The 25,864-nt window shown below is 41.6% G+C and overlaps 1 protein-coding gene across 1 annotated transcript in view; it reads left to right on the forward strand.

The window, feature by feature from the left end:
* Positions 1–8,585: 8,585 nt before the first annotated feature.
* The window catches only part of LOC126412732 (guanylate cyclase soluble subunit beta-1), a 261,772-nt gene continuing 244,493 nt past the window's right edge, over positions 8,586–25,864 (forward strand). Inside the window, exons 1-3 of the mRNA XM_050082463.1 lie at positions 8,586–8,730; positions 9,238–9,311; positions 25,326–25,426. Of these exons, the coding sequence (XP_049938420.1) occupies positions 8,728–8,730; positions 9,238–9,311; positions 25,326–25,426 (178 nt within the window). The 5' untranslated portion in view covers positions 8,586–8,727. The remainder of the gene's footprint in view (positions 8,731–9,237; positions 9,312–25,325; positions 25,427–25,864) is intronic.

The raw sequence follows: 25,864 nt of genomic DNA on the forward strand, positions 1-25,864 counted from the left end.
ACTGCACTGAGGCTACTTTACTACCCACAGGACAACTACACTGTAGCTTTACCTTTAGGTGATCTATCTTGGGTGCAGCTGCCCCCTGGTATTGTGGTAGGTAATTAATTTTTCGATATAATGAGCTCTCTTCTTCAGCTTGCCTCTGGGTATATAGTGTTCTCATGCAAAACATCATATACAGGTATTACCACACAATATTGGTTAGGCAATACATACAATACATGAAAAACATATTAATTGTTCTCCAACAAAATTCGACTACAATAATTCCCTAGTTATCTCGTGGGTATTTTGTGGCCACTGCATATTCGTGCCCCGCGTTATTGGGCGCCAATTTAATGAAATAAAAAAAATAAGTAGTTACCTTTTTTAAATTTGTTTTTTGTTATTTGCTCTTTTGTTTTCTTTCAGTCAGCACGAACTTTGTTGTAGCACCTCTTATTTACGTGTGGTAATAAAAATTCATCTAGACAGAATTAAGTACATTTAAAATTACGTGAATTCATATTAACTGAGTAAGAATATTTAGTTGAGAATTAAATCCTTTACATAATTCGGCCTTGGCACACATATTCTAAACGCAGTGTTTTTTTTTTTTTTAAATATTTAATGAATTCTTTCCCGGCGTTAGCTATGGAACACAAGACTGTCTCTATTAGCAGAAAATGGTTAAATATTGCCAAGCCGACGTTTAATTATCATTGATAAAACACACTTCACTATACATTTAAGTTATTTGAAAGAACTAACAAATTGTTAAATTTCAATCCGCCTATGAATGCACAAATGTGAAACTAGTAATAAATTGCGTTAGTCTCTGGATCGCTGTAAAAGAAAAATATTTTCTTAATTCACTGCTAATTTTTATCTGCTCCCGATCTACGGGTTTGGTTAATTTTTCTTAGCAGAACAATTTTTTAAATGTGCCGCCGCTGCAAATCGTTCGGTCGTGGCACAGCCCAGCAACACCGCTAAAAATGCTGAAAATTCTTTAAAGAAATATTATAGATTACCTGGGCAAGCTAATTTACATTAGTAATACACACTTTTGATAAATTACAATGTATTTAGACCACAACAATAATTCAACTTACATTAGTTTGTAATTTCTCCTCTAATGGCGGCTAAATCTAGATACAGACAAAAGAAGTCTACCCATTCATAAAATGCTACGTCACAGGTTCCTCTCACTTTCAGCTCTCCAGGGAGATGACAAAGAATACACACTACGTGGTGATTTTTATACTACTGCTGACCATTAACATCTCTTTGTAATCTTACAACATTATTTTCCTCTGTGGCTGAACTTTACATTTTTGTTATCTCAGATATTGACACATTTCGCAATTACATTACGAGTATATAAATATTACAATCATAAATACATCGAGAATATTACTACAGAAAATATTACAATAATAACGAATGTCCTTTACACAAAATTAAATAATATTTTTTGTTAAATAATTACAGTATATACAAATTGCTTCATAGTGGCGTATATAGTACAATCAAATTTTAGTTTATTAATAGTGCGAGTGTTGCCAGGGAACGTTACACACTGCAGGCTTTCCGCACGTTCCGCCACGTACAGAACCAGTGTTCAGCAATGTTCTTCCTAAAAACAGTATACCCTCTATGGCCACAGAGGTTATACTTTCTGATAACCACGAAAGAGAGCTCCGAAACCAACCAACACCTTCAGTTATATGTTTATTATGGGCTGAAAAACAGTTGGTTTAGAAAAATGATGGGAACTTTCTTAATAGTAGTTCCTGTAACCTGACACCTACACCGTCGATGTATGTGCCTACAACATACTGAAATTTCATTGACATGGGACAAATGTGTTTCAAGATATATAGTTTTAAAGTGAGTAGTGCACAGTGAAAACGCCCAAATCTCGGACAATTCTTGCTACTATCTCAAATAAAAAATAATTACAGAAATTTAAAACCAAATTGTATTGGTGGGAGATGTTTCTTATTTTTTGCGTACTGTTCCCATGGCGTTTGTACGTTTATCATACAGACACAGGAATAATTCGGGGTCGAATACCAATTGTCTAAATGAATGATATGACCTTTGTTGAGGTGTGGCAACAACAAACAGACAACAACATCGCCTGATTTTCCCCGATCAGCGTTTCCACATTCTATTTCCGTGGCGGCACCAGTGTAGACAATATAATCCAAAATGTAATTGGTTTTTACGTCACAAAGGTCGCAAATTCTAATGCAAAAAACGGCTACGTTTATTTGGTATGTACTGCTTAAATCAGAGCCTTCCTTTGAAAAGTAGCAGACTTTCGTCGATCACTAGGTTTAAAAGGTACTATTGCCACGTGGAATTTATTTTTTTGTGATTTACAATGAAACGTATTTTTACAACAACATCTTGATATGCGGTGGAATTGTCACTGAAGTGCAATAAACGCAGGATCAACTTGTGCAAGTCCCTGGCCATTATGTTAGAAAATATTGGTGTATCAAGAAAAGAATCTTTCGACCAATATTCAACCACTTCTAACTTTTTACTTCTAAGGCTGAGCAGAGAACACGCTAGGACGCAATAAAATTCTGCTGGCTCTATATGCTTCCAGCGTGCTAATCTTCTGGGTACTGCTGTCAATTTTTCAGTAATAAATTTATAATACTTATGGATCTCTATACAGATGAAAGAAACGAATTCCATGGACACGACGTAAAAAAAAAAGGATCTAAATGACTATCTGACTCTTCAAAGTCTGCTTTTAACTTGCTAAATGTGTTCAAAAACGGTGTCGTTTCGTCACTGGATGATTCTCCGTCCAGTCATACTTCCTTTTTCTGACGAAGTTTTACTTACATGATCTTCTTTTCCGTCTCCAGAGGAAAAATCTTCTTTTCGTGATGTCGAGGATTCAGCAATATGTCCAGATGCGTCCAACTCTTCATCGGAAGAAAGCTCCGAAATATCATTACACTCTTTGTTGTTACTATTCATAAGAATATTCATGATAGCCTTGAGCGATAATTTGCGTTCCGACGTGGCAAAGACTACACATGAGAACTCTGTCGTCTCACCGAAGCGAAAAGTGGACTGGCCGAATGTTGTAAGCAAAAAGAGCCCAGAGGAGGTGAAAACTAAAGCGCTTTCCTATATTACAAAGAAAATCAGATAATGACACTATAGTCACTAATGTGGACAACAGCATTCACCCGTTCTATTGTGTACATTTACCTGCTCCCAAGCTCGGGTGTATATGAATGCCATTAGCCGTCTGGACTTTCCGCCTGCCCATAGCCGTCTGCAGTTCACGCCCGTTGGTCATACATCTACGCCGTTAGCGGACTGGTCTTTCTGTCTGCCGGGCATACACGTACGCCCGTAGCCGCAAAAGAGTCCTTCATGCGATTAAGTGGTAAGTGCCCTCAAGACAATCAAAACCAAATAAAATTTATCAACCGTAAATAGGAATTAATCATTTTATCCCATCTTTTATCTGAAGAAGTCTTAACTACTGATTTCTAAACACCAATGTGTCACACTGAGAGGCAGCACTACAGCTGCACTATTACAGTCATCCAAATTGTAGAAAAACAAAAAATTTCCTGTTTTGGTTGCCTTTAGCTAATACGTTTCTAGCTTGATGGAAGGTAATGCAGCTAATTTCTCACTTCGTTTTCTGACCGTACCAGTACACCCGACGTGTAGAATCGGCACTCTGCGCCCTCCAACTAAACAGCGCCTAAAATTACTCACACCGAGGATAGTTTGAACTACTGGCCGTATTGGGGGGAGGGGGGGGGGAGGGGGAGTTGAAGTCTTCCATTGACGGAGCAATCTGACGCCTTCTGAATACTGCTACGTTGTGCAAACCGCTGCAAACCACTTTTCTCAACCTTGCCCACAGATTGCTTTCGCAAAACCACCACTTTCTAATCATCTCTGGATATTTCTATCTTTTCTACAACCCAAACAATCACACTTTCATTCACTGTTCTTCATGGGAAGGATAAGAGAGGACTAAGAAGGTGTGACTAGTAAAATAAAAACAATTCAAAAGCATTTTAGATCCAAATGCCCATTGGGTGAGCGTATTATTCTGCGTAGATTCTTCTTGTGCTACCACAAATTAGCATTAAATGGTCTGTTATATAACCAACGCAAGGCCTTCAATCTACAATACTGGCCATTAAAATTGCTACACTAAGAACAAATACAGATGATAAACGGGTTTTCATTGGACAAATATATTATACTAGAACTGACATGTGATTACATTTTCACGCAATTTTGGTGCATAGATCCTGAGAAATCAGTACCCAGAACAACCACCTCTGTCCCTAATAACGGCCTTGATATGCCTGGGCATTGAATCAAACAGAGCTTGGATGGCGTGCACAGGTACAGCTGCCCATGCAGCTTCAACATGATACCACAGCTCATCAAGAGTAGTGACTGGCGTATTGTGATGAGCGAGTTGCTCGGCCACCATTGACCAGACGTTTTCAGTTGATGAGAGGACTGGAGAATGTGCTGGCCAGGGCAGCAATCGAACATTTTCTGTATCCAAAAAGGCCCGCACAGGACCTGCAACGTGCGGTCGTGCATTATCCTGCTGAAATCTCGGGTTTCGCAGGGATCGAATGTAGGGTAGAGCCACGGGTCGGAACACATCTGAAATGTAACGTCCACTGTTCAAATTGCCGTCAATGCAAACAAGAGGTGACCGACACGTGTAACCAATGGCACCCCATACCATCACACCGGGTGATACGCCAGTATGGCGATGACGAATACACGCTTCCAATGTGCGTTCACCGCGAGGTCGCCAAACACGGATGCGACCATCATGATGCTGTAAACAGAACCTGCATTCATCCGAAAAAATGACGTTTTACCATTCGTGCACCCAGGTTCGTCGTTGAGTACACCATCGCAGGCGCTCCTGTCTGTGATGCAGCGTCAAGGGTAACCGCAGTCGTGGTCTCCGAACTGATAGTCCATGCTGCTCCAAACATCGTCAACTGTTCGTGCAGATGGTTGTTGTCTTGCAAACGTCCCCATCTGTTGACTCAGGGATCGAGACGTGGCTGCACGATCCGTTACAGCTGTGAGGTTAGATGCCTGTCGTCTCGACTGCTAGTGATGTGAGGCCGTTGGGATCCAGCATGGCGTTCCGTATTACCCTCCTGAACCCACCGATTCCCTATTCTGTTAACAGTCATTGGATCTCGACGAACGCGAGCAGCATTGTCGCGATACGATAAACCGCAATCGCGATAGGCCACAATCCGATCTTTATCAAAGTCGGAAACGTGATGGTACGCATTTCGCCTCCTTACACGAGGCATCTCAACAACGTTTCACTAGGCAACGCCGGTCAACTGCTGTTTTTGTATGAGAAATCGATTAGAAACTTTCCTCACGTCAGCATGTTGTAGGTGTCGCCACCGGCGCCAACCTTGTGTGAATGATCTGAAAAGCTAGTCATTTGCATATCACAGCATCTTCTTCCTGTCGGTTAAATTTCGCATCTGTAGCACGTCATCTTCGTGGTGTAGCAATTTTAATGGCCAGTAGTGTAGCATACGAACAGTACAGCTTCTCAATGAATACCAAATCTCAAAGGCCAACTAAAACAAACAGAGAAATTTATATTTTCAGCAAACTAGACAGAGAAACAGTAGTGTCGTACCTCCGTCAGGAACCAGGAATTTTTATCTCTGGACAGGAGAATATAGAGGAACTATGGTTCCAGTTTAAAAGAATAGTTGACCATGCACTGAACAGATATATACCCAACAGGAGGGGTAAAATTGAACAAATCTCCAGCAGCCGATGGAAACCCTGTCAGATTATATACCCAATTTGCGGCTGAGTTAGCCCTTCTAGTAACCATAATATGAAGTAAATTTTTCGAACAAAAACAGGTCAGTAGCCAAATGGAAGTACAAGTCACACCTGTCAACAGAAATAATCTACGAAACTACTGTTCAGTATCCTTGACATCCATTTATTATAGGATCTTAGAATAAATTCTGAGCTCAAACATAATTATGTACCTCGAACAGAACGACCTACTCCATGCGAACCAGCTTGAATTTCGAAAACAAAGATAATGTGAACAACTCGCAGTTTTCTCACCTGACATCCTGAAAGCCATTGATAAAGTAAGTCAGATAGCTGCAGTATTTCACGATCTCCAAAAAACATCTGACTCAGCACCACACTTACTTTTGCGATCAAAAGTACGATCATGCGATGAGTCAGGCGGAATATGTCACTGGATTGAGGATATCTTGGTAGGGAGGATGCAATTGGTCATCTTGGATGGAGATTCATCGAGATATGTAGAAGTATCTTCGGGTGTACCCCAGGGAAATGTGTTGGTTCCCTTGCTGTTCGTATTGCATATTAACGAGCTTGTGTACAATATTAAGTGTAATCTCAAACTTTTCGCAGATGGTGCAGGTATTTACAACGAAATACAGTCTGAACGATGCTGTACAAACATTCAGTCACTCCTTGTTAAGATTTCAAAGTGCTGCAATGATCGGCAGCGTGCTTTAAGTGTAAATAAACGTAAAAGTGTGCACTTCACAAAACTAAAAATCCTAAAATTCTATCAATATAATACTAAGAAGTCACAGCAGGAATCTGCAAACACATACAAATGCTTGGGTGTAACATTTAGTAGAGACAAGTAGTGGAAGGACCATAGTCTCAGTCACGGATAACGTAGATAACATACTTCGGTTTGTTGGTGGAATACTGGGGAAATGCAATCAGTCCACAAAGGTGATTGCTTACAAATCACATGCGACCTATCCTAGAATATTGCTCAAGTGTGTGGGACCATAACAAAACAGGACTGACAGGGGATACTGAACGTATATGGAGAAGGATAGCAGAAGTGGTTATAGGTTTGTTTGACAGATGGGAGAGTGTCAAAAATACGCTGAAGCAGTTAAATTGGCAGACTCTTGAAGATAGAAGGAAAAAATTCCGAGAACCTCTACTCATGAAATTCCAATTAATACACTAAACTCTCGCTAATACGGCCCTCAGTAGTCCAGCCGCTCAGTAATCCGACACACTTCCTGCTTCTAGTCGTTCAACCTGAAATGACATCTACAATAATGAAATTCCGTCTGCAACGACTTTGTTAATTGATTATAATGTTCAACACTCCTGTACGCTTCGAAATTAAGGCTTCCTTACAGATTATTATCGTGGCTTCTAAAGGGAAACACGTTATGCTAGACCTCAAGCAGAAACTAAAATTAGATATAAACTGAAATTAGGTTCTTCACAGAAAACCATTGTTGCTGGCAACATTGTTGGATGAGCAACTATTTACGATCAAACTTCAGCAGAAAAGTTACGATGAGACTCATGAAGAAGAGGACATAGAAGGAGAACATTAGGCTACCTCAAACCGCTGGTGTTGAAGCTGGAGACGTCTTCCTGGAGTACATTATGCAACAATCAGAAACATGGCAGAACCTATGAAATGCTTTTAAAGCCGTTGCGTGACAAAGCATACTACCGTCGCGTATCATCATGGTGACAACCAAAACTTTGGGACATGTTTCATAGTGAACACATTCAAGGACTAAGTTTTCTCTAAAAAGGAATGCATCTTTTGATTTGATAAAATACAATACATATGTGTTATACTAAATATTAGACACTCTCAACAAACCGGCGCTTCCGCTAATCCGGCAACCATACGTGCGAGGAATGGCCGATTTAGCAAGACTCTAGTGTATACTACAGCTCCCACATATCGCTCCCACAGGGATCGTGAGGTTAAGATTAGTTTAATCAGGCACAGAAGCATTTAACAATCATTTTTCCCGCGCTTCGTACATGAATAGAATAGGAATAAGGCCTAATAACTGTTACAGTGGACCCTCTCCCATGCAATTCACAGTGGTTCACAGAGTATGCATGTAGATGTAGAGGTAGTTGTAGAACTTAACCATTCTATAACCCCACTCTAGACATCATAAGTCAGATGTCCTATTTTGGAAGCTAGTGTATCAGCTGTTTTGTGTCTCTCTTAATCAGTAAATATGTGACAAATATTTAGAGGTCTCAGAGGATGGAAAATGGTGAATATTTGCCCTATAATTACGATGGTTTGTTGGAAGGGATTATTTTAAGCAGCCACTTGTTGGTTGTATATGTAGACTGGTTGAAACGGAGTTGATGAATCGTAGTAGTTCAGGAAACCGGGTGGGCAGCCACAAAAGTGTATTAAAGGAGCTGACCAGCAAGTAGTTATTTCTGAATTTGATCTCTGTATAGTATGAAGGCCGAGACAGGTGTTTCTACAGTAGAATAAACGACATTGCAATCTATGTCGTTAATAGGACTCCGGTGAAAGAAATACATGACTGTCAGAAATTGTCATGGGACACCAAGGTATAGCTTCAATTTTAGAACGAGTGTAAGAAGATGAAAATTTTATGTCCATGGAATATTTCTAGAACAGTCTCGAGTAGCCAGATTACGCCAGATACGAACGGCTAATTCAGGCTGCCCCGCAGTTTCAGCCTCTCCTGCCACCTGTCGGCGCCGGCAGGAGACTGCTGAAGCGCCGAGAGAGGCCACCAGCGGCGGCCAGATATCGACAGCCACGCGACTGCGCTCAGTCGCCCCTTACCGGCCGCAGGGAGGCAACCCGCAGCGCAAACCACTGTCCTGCTGTGCTACGTAACATCACTCGACATGGTAATTGAGGCGAATGTCACTCTTCCTATGTATAACATCAAATTAGACACCAGTTATCAGTAAAATCTGGAGATTGCTGCAAAAATGCACGGCCTTTTACTGCCTATTCCTCTGTAATTTATTCAAGTGTTTTCCCAGTTCTTTAAACTTCAATGCAGATCGTTGTCGTAGTGTACGACACAATTAGGGCTGCAACACATGATCGGGAACACAACACAGATTACTCAATCCTTGGGAGGAAATAAAAGTACAAGACGTAATAAAGCTAACACTTACTTCATTTACTACTGACTACAAAAAATTACAACAATCCAATGGAAACATCTCAAAGTTTGCATGCAAAGGAAATTAGTAGCTACGTGCTTTGTAAATCTTATTACCTTAAAAAGCCTAGCGTCTCAATTGTCCATAGTGTTAGCAATGTAATAAACTGAACATTGAAGTTATGCTTAGACCCCTGCGTAGTTAAAAAAACTAAACCAAGTTCAACTTTCTTCTTTATTCCAGTATGGTTTCGTGAACTACGCTCTGGAATTGCTGGTACTGAAAACGTTTGGCGAGGAAACATGGGAAAAAATAAAGTAAGTAACGAATTCCACAAATATGTTTTCCAATTGCCATATTTCCACAGGATGTTCTGCTACAGCGGCACTAAATTTGCACGGTTTTTGCATAGTTATATTTAGAATAGAATTGATGTCGGCCTGTAATTAAGAACCTGTGTTGTTAATGTAGTTTTCTTGAGCTTCTTCACATTACACAGGCCACGATAGTTCCCTTTCCTGCTTAATTTTGTAACCATATATTTTAATTACTCTCCTGAGTCAACAAGCCTTACATAATTTACATTGCGATAGATGTTTGTAAACAGTAGTGTATTTTGCTGTTTTCCAGTTTTCACGTACACAAAGCGAATAAAAAAATGTGATGTGAAGCAAGAATGTGAGCTTTAAATCAGTATCGTACAATCTATTTGCAATAATATCAGTGGCTTAGTGGAACATAAAAATCACTGTATGCTACAAGTACAGAATCGGTCACGTAAACCATTCCATGCCAGACAAAAGAAGCAGAGGCGCACGTGATAATTAGGAGAGCATAGTGTCACATTGGCACATACCTCTCTGTCTCTCTCTCTCTCACACACATGCACACACACATACACACGCACACGCACTCTCTTTCTCTCTCTCTCTCTCTCACACTCACACACACACACACACACACACACACACACACACACAGGCACACTCACACATACACATACATACACACACACACACACACACACACACACACACACACACACACACACACACACTCGTGCACAAAGCATGGACTCAAACATGTACAAACAATGTAACAGGCGTCTATAAACGTGTAGAATGCTTACAGACCGTATCTTTTGGACAGATACCAATTTTGATTGGTATCACCGTCAAAAAGACAAAAATAATGGTTGAGAAAGAAAACGAAAATACCAATCACACAGAACTGGAAGGCACTTGCATCACTGACGTTACACACACAAGAGATATTTTTTGAATTTTCAGAGTAACGTTATCAGCTAATACAGTTAGTGTAGTTAACCATGTTAATTGAGGCGACTGAAGTGAGTGCCAAAGTGTGTCATTAAAGATTTCTTTTCAATACGATCTTCTAGAGCTATACGTCCTCAGCAATTTCCTCTTGACGTGCGCCGTTTTACTATCATTATCCTGTTAAGTCATAGCTTCTGGCAAGTAATTCACAAAAGTTCTTGAATCGAGAATATTGCTTTCAGTAACTTGAAACCTGAAATATTATAGGTGACACAGTATTCCATCGTAATGAAATGACACTACAGTACAAGTGAATACTGGAGTTTGACACACACACACACACACACACACACACACACACACACACACATAGAAAGAGAGATATCTTCCACGTAAGTCTATTTCTACCTCGTTTTAATGAAAATACTTTACTTTACAACATGGTCAGAGATTCACAGTGTATTCCTCGTACCTGTACACCCAAGACGCGGTTACATACGGAAACACTTTTTTTGCATTCACGCCCTAAATAAACACATTTCGCAATTTAAATTGAACCGACAGAAAAATTAAGGCTTAGAGAGTGTAGAAACTTACTGTATCTGATCCACTGCATCCGAACAACTATTAGCGTAAATAATATGCAATGTGTCAACTATTCTCCTTCATGAGGACTATTACTCGTTCCATTGGGTTCAGGCCGTGACTCTGCGCAGGCCTACCTATTTCAGGAATTTTTGTCCACAAACTGCGGACACATACTGCTTAAAGACAGGGTGCAATGTCATTCTGTTACAGACAGTTATAGTCTCCGAACTGTTCCACTACTGCATGCAGTACACAATGTTCCAAATGTGGGTACATCTTTCCGCATGCAGCGTTTTCTTAAGCACAATGAGGGTACCACAACTTAACCACAAAAGCACTTCTATACCGTAACACAACCTTACACCTACTTCACTGTTGACACTACATATGATTGCACGCAGTGTTCTCCAGGCATTCACCAAACCCAAACCATTGCATTAGATTGCCAAATGGAGTACCGTGACTCATCACTCCACTGTCTAGCGACGTAGCTCTTTACATAATCTCAAGTGTCGATAAGCATTGACTGCAGAAATATGTGACTCATAAGGAGTTGTTCGACCATTGTACCCCACTATTTTTAACTCCCTGTGCACAGTCATTGTGATAGCTGGACTGTTTTTATCACTTTGGAGGTAACAGGATTTCTTCTGCTGATTTTATGAGGTAACTTCATAGCCTCTCTCCGCAATGCGCGTCGGTTCCTCTCCGTATGTACATCATTTCTCCTGATCTCTGTTCTGTTGCGGTTGTTCCTTTGCGTATTCACTTCACAACCACATCACCAACATTCTACTTGGACAGCTAGAAGGGTTGGAATGTCGCTGATGGATTTCAGGAGGTCATGATCTCTCCTGAGAGACCCATTCTGCTGCTTTTGCGTCTCTACGGACAATACAATACTTCCCGCCTCTTGTGTTACATAATGGTCAATTCTGTATTATATAATTGTGTGGGCATAAATTCGTCTACATAGTGTGCTCGTTGACATGTCACAAATAATCTTATCACAAACTACCATACCTACAGGTAGTGTGTCTATTCTCGAGCATGGGTGTGTATGTTGTTCTTAGCGTAAGTTAGTTTAAGTAGTGTGTAAGTCTAGGGACCGATGACCTCAGCAGTTTGGTCCCTTGGGAATTCTCACACATTTTTGTGTCTGTTATGGACACCTTTTTTACTGCCTCTTCATCAATAAGTATGCATCGGATGGTCAGGATTGTATAAACAGATAGTTGTAACTATTATTATCTCTCTCCACACTGTCTCAACATTAACAGTGATTATCTTTCTTACTTGAGAACAAAGAAAACTTTTTTTTTTGTCATCAGTCTACTGCCTGGTTTGTTGCGGCCCGCCACGAAATGACTGCTTTGATGCCGCCCGCCACGAATTCCTTTCCTGTGCTAACCTCTTCATCTCAGAGTAGCACTTGCAACCTACGTCCTCAATTATTTGCTTGACGTATTCCAATCTCTGTCTTCCTCTACAGTTTTTGCCATCTACAGCTCCCTCTAGTACCATGGAAATCATTCCCTCATGTCTTAACAGATGTCCTATCATCCTGTCCCTTCTCCTTATCAGTGTTTTCCACATATTCCTTTCCTCTCCGATTCTGCGTAGAACCTCCTCATTCCTTGCCTTATCAGTCCACCTAATTTTCAACATTCGTCTATAGCACCACATCTCAAATGCTTCGATTCTCTTCTGTTCCGGTTTTCCCGCAGTCCATGTTTCACTAACATACAATGCTGTACTCCAGACGTCCATCCTCAGAAATTTCGTCCTCAAATTAAGGCCGGTATTTGATATTAGTAGACTTCTCTTGGCCAGATACGCCTTTTTTGCCATAGCGAGTCCGCTTTTGATGTCCTCCTTGCTCCGTCCGTCATTGGTTATTTTACTGCCTAGGTAGCAGAATTCCTTAACTTCATTGACTTCGTGACCATCAATCCTGATGTTAAGTTTCTCGCTGTTCTCATTTCTACTACTTCTCATTACCTTCGTCTTTCTCCGATTTACTCTCAAACCATACTGTGTACTCATTAGACTGTTCATTCCGTCCAGCAGATCATTTAATTCTTCTTCACTTTCACTCAGGATAGCAATGTCATCAGCGAATCGTATCATTGATATCCTTTCACCTTTTATTTTAAGTCCACTCCTGAACCTTTCTTTTATTTCCATCATCGCTTCGTCGATGTACAGATTGAAGAGTAGGGGCGAAAGGCTACAGCCTTGTCTTAATCCCTTCTTAATACGAGCACTTCGTTCTTGATCGTCCACTCTTATTATTCCCTCTTGGTTGTTGTACATATTGTATATGACCCGTCTCTCCCTATAGCTTACCCCTACTTTTTTCAGAATCTCGAACAGCTTGCACCATTTTATATTGTCGAACGCTTTATCCAGGGACAAATCCTATGAAAGTGTCTTGATTTTTCTTTAGCCTTGCTTCCATGATTAGCCGTAACGTCAGAATTGCCTCTCTCGTCCCTTTACTTTTCCTAAAGCCAAACTGATCGTCAGCTAGCGCATTCTCAATTTTCTTTTCCATTCTTCTGTATATTATTCTTGTAAGCAGCTTCGATGCATTAGCTGTTAAGCTGATTGTGCGATAATTCTCGCACTTGTCAGCTCTTGCCGTCTTCGGAATTGTGTGGATGATGCTTTTCCGAAAGTCAGATGGTATATCGCCAGACTCATATATTCTACACACCAACGTGAATAGTCGTTTTGTTGCCACTTAGCCGGCCGAAGTGGCCGTGCGGTTAAAGGCGCTGCAGTCTGGAACCGCAAGACCGCTACGGTCGCAGGTTCGAATCCTGCCTCGGGCATGGATGTTTGTGATGTCCGTAGGTTAGTTCGGTTTAACTAGTTCTAAGTTCTAGGGGACTAATGACCTCAGAAGTTGAGTCCCATAGTGCTCAGAGCCATTTTGTTGCCACTTCCCCCAATGATTTTAGAAATTCTGATGGAATGTTATCTATCCCTTCTGCCTTATTTGACCGTAAGTCCTCCAAGGCTTTCAATGTATTCTTTCCACCTATCTGCTCTCTCCTCTGCATTTAACAGTCGAATTCCCGTTGCACTCTTAATATTACCATCGTTGCTTTTTTTAATGTCACCAAAGGTTGTTTTGACTTTCCTGTATGCTGCGTCTGTCCTTCCGACAATCATATCTTTTTCGATGTCTTCACATTTTTCCTGCAGCCAATTCGTCTTAGCTTCCCTGCACTTCCTATTTATTTCATTCCTCAGCGACTTGAATTTCTGTATTCCTGATTTTCCCGGAACATGTTTGTACTTCCTCCTTTCATCAATCAACTCAAGTATTTCTTCTGTTACCCATGGTTTCTTCGCAGCTACCTTCTTTGTACCTATGTTTTCCTTCCCAACTTCCGTGATGGCCCTTTTTAGAGATGTCCATTCCTCTTCAACTGTACTGCCTACTGCTCTATTCCTTATTGCTGTATCTATAGCGTTAGAGAACTTCAAACGTATCTCGTCATTCCTTAGTACTTCCGTATCCCACTTCTTTGCGTATTGATTCTTCCTGACTAATGTCTTGAACTTCAGCCTACTCTTCATCACTACTATATTGTGATCTGAGTCTGTATCTGCTCCTGGGTACGCCTTACAATCCAGTATCTGATTTCGGAATCTCTGTCTGACCTTGATGTAATCTAATTGAAATCTTCCCGTATCTCCCGGACTTTTGCAAGTATACCTCCTCCTCTTGTGATTCTTGAACAGGGTATTCTCTATTACTAGCTGAAACTTGTTGCATAACTCAATTAGTCTTTCTCCTCTTTCATTCCTTGTCCCAAGCCCATATTCTCCTGTAATCTTTTCTTCTACTCCTTCCCCTACAACCGCATTCCAGTCTCCCATGACTATTAGATTTTCGTCCCCCTTTACATACTGCATTACCCTTTCAATATCCTCATACACTTTCTCTATCTGTTCATCTTCAGCTTGCGACGTCGGCATGTATACCTGAACTATCGTTGTCGGTGATGGTCTGCTGTCGGTTCTGATTAGAACAACCCGGTCACTGAACTGTTCACAGTAACACACCCTCCGCCCTACTTTCCTATTCATAACGAATCCTACACCTGTTATACCGTTTTCTGCTGCTGTTGATATTAGCCGATACTCATTTGACCAGAAATCCTTGTCTTCCTTCCACTTCACTTCACTGACCCCTACTATATCTAGATTGAGCCTTTCCATTTCCCTTTTCAGATTTTCTAGTTTCCCTACCATGTTCATGCTTCTGACATTCAAAGCCCCGACTCGTAGAACGTTATCCTTTCGTTGATTATTCAATCTTTTTCTCATGGTAACCTCCCCCTTGGCAGTCCCCTCCCGGAGATCCGAATGGGGGACTATTCCGGAATCTTTTGCCAATGGAGAGATCATCATGACACTTCTTCAATTACAGGCCACATGTCCTGTGCTTACACGTTACGTGTCTTTAATGCAGTTGTTTCCATTGCCTTCTGCATCCTCATGTCGTTGATCATTGCTGATTCTTCCGCCTTTAGGGGCAATTTCCCACCCCTAGGACAAGAAAGTGCCCAGAACATCTATCCGCTCCTCCGCCCTCTTTGACAAGGCCGTTGGCAGAATGATGCTGACTTCTTATGCCGGAAGTCTTCGGCCTCCAATGCTGATTATTTATCAAAATTTAGGGTGTGGCGGGGATCGAACCCGGGACCGAAGACGTTTTGATTATGAATCAAAGGCGCTACCCCTAGACCACGGGTACAAACCGAAAAAATTAATAGACCAGAAAAAAGTATTAAAATGTTGAGGTTGATTTAAATGGCATCCCACATTTAACGTACAATTACGTGATTTAGTGAAGCTAAGATATCACATTTGTCTGATTACACCAATACATTCGTTACAAGACATGATTTTTTAACGTTTCATGTATAACTTCGTTCGTTATGAAAACAAAAACATCAATGTCTCTTCCCAAAACCAGTTCAAAACTCTATCATCTAAACATGGCGGAATCGCAGTTTACGGCGATAGTGTCAGATAAATATTTTCTTGAAGTTTCATGTTGAAGGAGTGGCATGGCTGTCTTTTACAACTGTCTATAAAACCTTTACAGGCAAACATAGGAAATATAGAGATCCTAACACTTTTAGTGATGTAAAATGCCATTTGAGTTTACATTTCTTGAATGATCGTTTGGAATTCTTCCCGGATCACATTCGTGCCCTTATTGACTAACATGAATGGTTCCACCAGTACGTTTCGGAAACGGAAAGGCCTTTTCAGGGCAAACTGAGTACCACCGTGTTGTCCGACTACTGCCGCTCCATCCGTATCGACGGTCCTGAGGCGGGAAATCGGGAAGGAAATGTTTTCTCGTGTGATTATTCACTCTTAACAACTAGTATGCTACTTATTTTTCTCATTCATTTGTCTCATTCATTTGTTTACTGACGGATCTTACTGCTGTCTACATTTGGAAGCCCTCCTGCGCAACTGTGCCATTTTGCCACATACAATCAACACATACGAGATCGTACTGAAATGTAATGTCTCCGAATATTTTATGAGATAACTCTTAAGCGTTTTTAAATAAAACAAACCTTACTAGCACTCTACACTCGCATTCCTTATATCTACCTATTTGCAGCTTTCTGTCGCTAGAGGGTTCCAAATTGTAGCGTGTAACATAGAGGCACGTACCGTAAGTATGTACGTGTGTGAAAAACAGCACTCACGGAACACCCTCTCATTCAGCACGACTATGCCAGACCAGACATGAGCGCTACGTCGTCTGCAACAATCGGACACCTTAAGTTCACTGTCATCGATCAACCCCCCCCCCCCCCCCCCCCTCATAAAGTCCTGTCTTGGCCCCATTCGATTTTCATCAGTTTCCAAATCGTAAGGAACTACTTGAAGGAATTTCGAAGTGATAAAATGGTGCAAGAATACGTGATATTGCGGATCCGTCAACAAAGTCAAACATTCTACAGTGTCGCTATCAACGAACTGATCGCTCGTTGTGAGAAATGTGTTAATCGCCAGGGTGACTATGTTGGTAAATACACTACTGGACATTAAATTTGTTACACCACGAAGATGACGTGCTACAGACTCGAAATTTAACCGACAGGAAGAAGATGCTGTGATATACAAATGATTAGCTTTTCAGAGTATTCATACAAGGTTGGCGCCGGTGCCGACACCTATAACGTGCTGACATGAGGAAAGTTTCCAACCGATTTCTCATACACAAACAGCAATTGACCGGCGTTGCCTGGTGAAAAGTTGTTGTGATGCCTCGTGTAAGGAGGAGGAATGCGTACCATCACGTTTCCGACTTTGTTAAAGGTCAGATTGTAGCCTATCGCGGTTGCAGTTTATCGTATCACGACACTGCTGCTCGCGTTGGTCGAGATCCAATGACTGTTAGCAGAATATGGAATCCGTGGGTTCTGGAGGGTAATACGGAACGCCGTGCTGGATCCCAATGGCCCCGTATCACTAGCAGTCGAGATGACATGCATCTTATCCGCATGGCTGTAACGGATCGTGCAGCCACGTCTCGATCCCTGAGACAACAGATGGTGACGTTTGCAAGACAACAACCATCTGGACGAACAGTTCGACGAAGTTTGCAGCAGCATGGACTATCAGCTCGGAAACCATGGCTGCGGTTACTCTTGACGCTGCATTACAGACAGGAGCGCCTGCGATGGTGTACTCAACGACGAACCTGGGTGCACGAATGGCAAAACGTCATTTTTTCGGGTGAATCCAAGTTCTGTTTACAGCATCACGATGGTCGCATCCGTGTTTGGCGACATCGTGGTGAACGCACTTTGGAAGCGTGTATTCGTCATCGCCATACTGGCGTATCACCCGGCGTGATGGTATGGGGTGTCACTGGTTACACGTGTCGGTCACCTCTTGTTCGCGTTGACGGCCCTTTGAACAGTGGACGTTACATTTCAACAGTGGACGTTACATTTCAGATGTGTTACGACTCGTGGCTCTACCCTTCATTCGATCCCTGCGAAACCCTATATTTCAGCAGGATAATGCACGACCGCATGTTGCAGGTCCTGTACGGGCATTTCTGGATACAGAAAACGTTCGACTGCTGCCCTGGCCAGCACATTCTCGAGATCTCTCACCAATTGAAAATGGTGGCCGAGCAACTGGCTCGTCACAATACGCCAGTCACTACTCTTGATGAACTGTGGTATCGTGTTGAAGCTGCATGGGCAACTGTACCTGTACACACCATCCAAGCTCTGTTTGACTCAATGCCCAGGCGTACCAGTGCCGTTATTACGGCCAGAGGTGGTTGTTCTGCGTACTGATTTCTCAGGATCTATGCACCCAAATTGTGCGAAAATGTAATCACATGTCAGTTATAGTATATTTGTCCAATGAATACCCGTTTATTATCTGCATTTTTTATTGGTGTAGCAATTTTAATGGCCAGTAGTCGTAAATATGTAGACATGAAGAATATAGATGTAGAATATAATTTTTTTCTAAGGAGGATCTAAGAGGATCTACATAAGAAATTCGGAGACGCTGGTTTGCAGTACGCCCTTCTATACTGCATTCGACATAATCGATGTTTTTGGAAAGCGCGCAACTGTGTCATTCATGAGTTCCATAATGCAATACTCCTCCATTTACGGTTTTTCTTATGCTTAGCACGACGCATTTCGCGAATTTATTCTCGTTATCAGATGTAAATATTTATAAGAGCATCTTTTATGATGTTTGCTTGTGTGCTGCTCTTCAGTATAGACGGAAAATCTATTGATTCTATCGGTACACAACTTTACAGGAATAGTGTTCAGAGTGCGTGATGTAGGACTTGTTTTGATAGCAATGTTTGCATCAAGATTCGCCAGTAGGCGCCAGTACTGGTACACCGACGAATGGTTGAAACATAAGAAACAGTGTGCATTACAGTTGCAGACAGTCAGCAGGGGGCTGGACAAGGTGAGCATGGTTTTATTCGTAAGGCTGTACTATCAAGACAACAGCAGTAGTGATACTGCTCTTCGGGACCATCGACGCCATGAAGAAATACGGAAAGACCCTCTCTCCTCACTGGGGTTGAAGAAAACGATTCGGACGTTCGAATTAACTGGCGATTTGGGGATTGCTCCTGGAAGAGGACGACGGCCAATTGCGCCACAAATTGTTCAAGATGCTGTTGTTGCCATGGCTGAGAATGCTGCATGCAATGTGTGGCCAACGGCCAACTGCGCCACAAATTATTGAAGAAGGTGCTGTTGCCGTGACTGAAAATGCTGAACGAGGTGAACGATCTAGACACCGGCAGTGCACGAGCTGTAGCACGATAACTGAACATTCAATCGTCCACCGATCGAAAAGTTCTGAGAACTGCTGTAAAGTAGTATCCCTAGTGCGGTTCCGTCCTGTCGTGGATGGGAATGGTTGTCACACTGAGCAACATTTGCGACCTGCAACATAAACATGGTAAGCAATTGACAAATGGTACCCTCTCATGTGGAATTGAAAATGCGTTTCTTCCAGTGGTTTATTCGTTCTTATAAATATTTCCACGAAGTTTCATTGTCCTACGTTCACTCGTTTTTCGTGAGGGCTCTTTCAGTACCGAAAGTTTAATTACAACTAAAAAGTACATAGCTCTTTAATCGGTGAAGAAAAAATATCTTTTTGTTAGCGTTATGTGACCATTCGTCCACCCCTCTGGATATGGAGATGTGAAGTATCAGTATATGTAATGTATTGTAGAATACACTTAAGATTTTATGTCACGAGTAAGACTATGAGGCTTGGGAAAAAATCACCGTGGATGAGGAACCGTGTTAGCTATTACGAGAGTGATCAGAGATTTGTCACATACTTAACCGAAGTCTAAGTATCATTGAAAAACATAAAGAGTATTAATCTTTCTATCAGATTAAAACTGTGTGCTGTCGATGGAGTAATTCCCCACGAAAGGCAAAGGTCCCGAGTTCGAGTCTCGGTCCAGCACACAGTTTTAATCTGCCAGGAAATTTCATATCAGCGCACACTTCTCCGTGACAATGCCAATCTTCACACAAGTCTGCACATCCGAGAGGAGCTCACGAAACTCCATTGGACTGTTCTTCCTTATACACTCTAGATCCCGGATCTCGCACCTTCCATCTATTTGGCCCAATGAACGATGTACTCCACATGAAGCTGTGCGTGGATGATATGGAGGTTCTTGATGCTTCAAGAAGTTGGCTTCGAAGACCACCAGTGGAGTGGTACCATGCGGGTATACGGGTCATCCCAGTAATATGGCGTAAGGTCGTCATATTGAACATAGATTATGTTCAAATATATGGTTTTGTAGCCAAAAGAATAGGGTATAATATGGTGCACCGCAATCCAGAATAAAACCAACCTGCTTTCAGAAAAAAAGTGTGTAGCATTACTTACTTAACAGCCCTCGTAATTTATTGATGCATTCATCAGGCATGCTTTCAATCAATTGATTGAAAACAACATCTTTGAAGTGTAACACACAGGAACTATAGTGCCAGTGAGAGACTGATGGGAGAGATCGTTTGGCTACAGGGCGCAGAACGCTTTTATAGTAATTTTCACTTTGCTCCCTCGCCTCTTAAGACAAAACTGAATTTTGTATACGGTCTCTTGCGGGAAATTTAATGTGCTTTCAGCTAGTGTAGGGATTCGTGTTGATAACCAATATATCCGTCGAGTTGTAGAGGTGGGAGTGGGCGTTTGTAGCGATTTCGCAAAAGAACTAAAAACATTACGCGCTCTAGTACCGTCACCACGAGTCAGAGAACCAAACTTGTCTACTTTAACAACTTTAATTTGGTATAGTCAACTTCGGAAAGCATAGTTCTCGAGATAAATAAAAAACAGAAAAAGTGGGAAACGTTTGAGGTTTTTTGCGTTTTTCGTCGTGGAGCTGACCTCCGACAAGGCACCCAACGTGAAATTCGGATTCAGTACCCCCAAAGACATTTGGAACCGACAAGGAGAAAAACTCCGCAGTTTTGTTATGAGAATGGTTGTTTTGGACACTACTTACAAGCGGCCTCTGTCATTATCAGTTACAGCAAATTTAATGCCTCGGGGAGATGAAGGTACACGATAAGTGTTTTGCCATTATTAAGTAAACTCCCTAGTAATACCAGATTAATATTGTTCATTGATGAATCGCTTTCACTCGTGTCGGTATGAATAATATCCGTACCTCACATCGGTAGCACACTGATAAGCTACATGCCTTTGTGGAGACACGTTTTCAAAAGAGCTTCTCTGTAAATGTGTCGCGTAGTATGGTAGGCTATTAGCTGAGCTGCCTCTTAAGTTTTCGCGTCGTCTTTGATGGCTCCTCTGGTAAAGTTTTGGAAACGAGCTTCCAGTATTACTTAAGAAGATCCATTGGCTAAAAGGGTACGTACATTCTTTCAGCATGACGGTGCCTCTGAGATTCTAATGGTCTGGGAAAACATCATCTACATCTAACATTCCACGGAAGATAAATCGGCAGATATGGTCAAGTTTCTTAGCCACCAAAGTACCCGAACCTAAAAGCTTTAGATTTCTGTCTTTGAGGATGGTTGAAAGACGAGGTCTGTAAAGAAACAACACTCAGAACAGACGAACTGATAGGATTATGAACAGTGCTGCCGTCATTAAAAGAACGCCAAGACGACCTCATAAAAGCTGCACTTGGTGTTGTCAAGAAAATTCGGAAGTGCGCTGCGGTTAATGGTAGAATTACGGCAAACTATTTTTAACTTAATCGTTTGCGTTCTGTGAGTATTTGTTTACTTGTCATTGTAAGAGTTGGATCTCCTTAACCAATGGACACATATTTCATCGAATCCTTTATTAGAATTATTCTATATTACTACGTCCCCCCCCATGAACCATGGACCTTGCCGTTGGTGGGGAGGCTTGCGTGCCTCAGCGATACAGATAGCCGTACCGTAGGTGCAACCACAACGGAGGGGTATCTGTTGAGAGGCCAGACAAACGTGTGGTTCCTGAAGAGGGGCAGCAGCCTTTTCAGTAGTTGCAAGGGCAACAGTCTGGATGATTGACTGATCTGGCCTTGTAACAATAACCAAAACGGCCTTGCTGTGCTGGTACTGCGAACGGCTGAAAGCAAGGGGAAACTACAGCCGTAATTTTTCCCGAGGGCATGCAGCTTTACTGTATGATTACATGATGATGGCGTCCTCTTGGGTAAAATATTCCGGAGGTAAAATAGTCCCCCATTCGGATCTCCGGGCGGGGACTACTCAAGAGGATGTCGTTATCAGGAGAAAGAAAACTGGCGTTCTACGGATCGGAGCGTGGAATGTCAGATCCCTTAATCGGGCAGGTAGGTTAGAAAATTTAAAAAGGGAAATGGATAGGTTGAAGTTAGATTTAGTGGGAATTAGTGAAGTTCGGTGGCAGGAGGAACAAGACTTCTGGTCAGGTGACTACAGGGTTATAAACACAAAATCAAATAGGGGTAATGCAGGAGTAGGTTTAATAATGAATAGGAAAATAGGAATGCGGGTAAGCTACTACAAACAGCATAGTGAACGCATTATTGTGGCCAAGATAGATACGAAGCCCACACCTACTACAGTAGTACAAGTTTATATGCCAACTAGCTCTGCAGATGACGAAGAAATTGAAGAAATGTATGATGAAATAAAAGAAATTATTCAAATTGTGAAGGGAGACGAAAATTTAATAGTCATGGGTGACTGGAATTCGAGTGTAGGAAAAGGGAGAGAAGGAAACATAGTAGGTGAATATGGATTGGGAGACAGAAATGAAAGAGGAAGCCGCCTGGTAGAATTTTGCACAGAGCACAACATAATCATAACTAACACTTGGTTTAAGAATCATGATAGAAGGTTGTATACATGGAAGAACCCTGGAGATACTAAAAGGTATCAGATAGATTATATAATGGTAAGACAGAGATTTAGGAACCAGGTTTTAAATTGTAAGACATTTCCAGGGGCAGATGTGGACTCTGACCACAATCTATTGGTTATGACCTGTAGATTAAAACTGAAGAAACTGCAAAAAGGCGGGAATTTAAGGAGATGGGACCTGGATAAACTAAAAGAACCAGAGGTTGTACAGAGATTCAGGGAGAGCATAAGGGAGCAATTGACAGGAATGGGGGAAATAAATACAGTAGAAGAAGAATGGGTAGCTTTGAGGGATGAAGTAGTGATGGCAGCAGAGGATCAAGTAGGTAAAAAGACGAGGGCTAGTAGAAATCCTTGGGTAACAGAAGAAATATTGAGTTTAATTGATGAAAGGAGAAAATATAAAAATGCAGTAAATGAAGCAGGCAAAAAGGAATACAAACGTCTCAAAAATGAGATCGACAGGAAGTGCAAAATGGCTAAGCAGGGATGGCTAGAGGACAAATGTAAGGATGTAGAGGCCTATCTCACTAGGGGTAAGATAGATACCGCCTACAGGAAAATTAAAGAGACCTTTGGAGATAAGAGAACCACTTGTATGAATATCAAGAGCTCAGATGGAAACCCAGTTCTAAGCAAAGAAGGGAAAGCAGAAAGGTGGAAGGAGTATATAGAGGGTCTATACAAGGGCGATGTACTTGAGGACAATATTATGGAAATGGAAGAGGATGTAGATGAAGATGAAATGGGAGATACGATACTGCGTGAAGAGTTCGACAGAGCACTGAAAGACCTGAGTCGAAACAAGGCCCCCGGAGTAGACAATATTCCATTGGAACTACTGACGGCCGTGGGAGAGCCAGTCCTGACGAAACTCTACCATTTGGTGAGCAAGATGTATGAAACAGGCGAAATACCCTCAGACTTCAAGAAGAATATAATAATTCCAATCCCAAAGAAAGCAGGTGTTGACAGATGTGAAAATTACCGAACTATCAGCTTAATAAGTCACAGCTGCAAAATACTAACGCGAATTCTTTACAGACGAATGGAAAAACTAGTAGACGCCAACCTCGGGGAAGATCAGTTTGGATTCCGTAGAAACACTGGAACACGTGAGGCAATACTGACCTTACGACTTATCTTAGAAGAAAGATTAAGGAAAGGCAAACCTACGTTTCTAGCATTTGTAGACTTAGAGAAAGCTTTTGACAATGTTGACTGGAATACTCTCTTTCAAATTCTAAAGGTGGCAGGGGTAAAATATAGGGAGCGAAAGGCTATTTACAATTTGTACAGAAACCAGATGGCAGTTATAAGAGTCGAGGGACATGAAAGGGAAGCAGTGGTTGGGAAGGGAGTAAGACAGGGTTGTAGCCTGTCCCCGATGTTGTTCAATCTGTATATTGAGCAAGCAGTAAAGGAAACAAAAGAAAAATTCGGAGTAGGTATTAAAATTCATGGAGAAGAAATAAAAACTTTGAGGTTCGCCGATGACATTGTAATTCTGTCAGAGACAGCAAAGGACTTGGAAGAGCAGTTGAATGGAATGGACAGTGTCTTGAAAGGAGGATATAAGATGAATATCAACAAAAGCAAAACAAGGATAATGGAATGTAGTCTAATTAAGTCGGGTGATGCTGAGGGAATTAGATTAGGAAATGAGGCACTTAAAGTAGTAAAGGAGTTTTGCTATTTGGGGAGCAAAATAACTGATGATGGTCGAAGTAGAGAGGATATAAAATGTAGGCTGGCAATGGCAAGGAAAGCGTTTCTGAAGAAGAGAAATTTGTTAACATCCAGTATTGATTTAGGTGTCAGGAAGTCATTTCTGAAAGTATTCGTATGGAGTGTTGCCATGTATGGAAGTGAAACATGGACGATAAATAGTTTGGACAAGAAGAGAATAGAAGCTTTCGAAATGTGGTGCTACAGAAGAATGCTGAAGATTAGATGGGTAGATCACATAACTAATGAGGAAGTATTGAATAGGATTGGGGAGAAGAGAAGTTTGTGGCACAACTTGACCAGAAGAAGGGATCGGTTGGTAGGACATGTTCTGAGGCATCAAGGGATCACCAATTTAGTATTGGAGGGCAGCGTGGAGGGTAAAAATCGTAGGGGGAGACCAAGAGATGAATACACTAAGCAGATTCAGAAGGATGTGGGTTGCAGTAAGTACTGGGAGATGAAAAAGCTTGCACAGGATAGAGTAGCATGGAGAGCTGCATCAAACCAGTCTCAGGACTGAAGACCACAACAACAACAACAACTACGTCCGTAAATATTTGCCTATGTATATGCAGAAGTCACTTCAGGCTGCTGTTCCTGGTTTACGAAAGCAGTGGCTTCCTAGTTAAGTTACGAACCCCATACGCATAGTGTGATGCGAAGAAGTTTGTTTACCGATGCCACTATTGTTCTCTGGTGCTAAAAGAAATTGCATATCTATTTTGCAGTTCGGTTTGTTTCATGTGATCAATTTATCTCCATGGAATATTTCTAAAGATACTTTGTGTTGCAGGAAAAATGCCGACGTGGTGATGGACGGCCAGTTTCTGGTTAGACAGATCTACGAAGACGAGGTGACCTACAACCTCATCGGCGCCGCTGTTGAAGTACTGAGTGAGTTTATGTCAGAAATAAAATCATATGCTTTTACATCTGATGTCCGTCACGTTCAACACTTGTTTGGCACTAAGTCTGATGAGCGGGATGGAGGCCACTACGCTTTTTGTACTTGTAATAGCACTCGTTGTTATATCGAATGGTTGTACCTGCGAGCACCGGTCATACTTAAAACTTGCAACAATGCAAATAAATAATTGATAAAAGAATTTGAATTAACCAAATAATTAGAAGGATAACTGAATAAGGTAGCCAGCATAGTGACAACATAGATTTAAAATTGAGCATTGTATTATCAGTGAATGTCACACAAATAATATGATGACCTCACAAAACGTTATTAGAAGCCTGTCAGTTCCCCCCCCCCCCCCCCCCCCCCCCCCAAGTTGAATAAGGAAAGCTACAGCGGATGCAGTTAGGTTTGCGTAACAAGAC

This window comes from Schistocerca serialis, chromosome 7 (assembly GCF_023864345.2).
Source record: "Schistocerca serialis cubense isolate TAMUIC-IGC-003099 chromosome 7, iqSchSeri2.2, whole genome shotgun sequence".
Lineage (NCBI taxonomy): Eukaryota > Metazoa > Arthropoda > Insecta > Orthoptera > Acrididae > Schistocerca > Schistocerca serialis.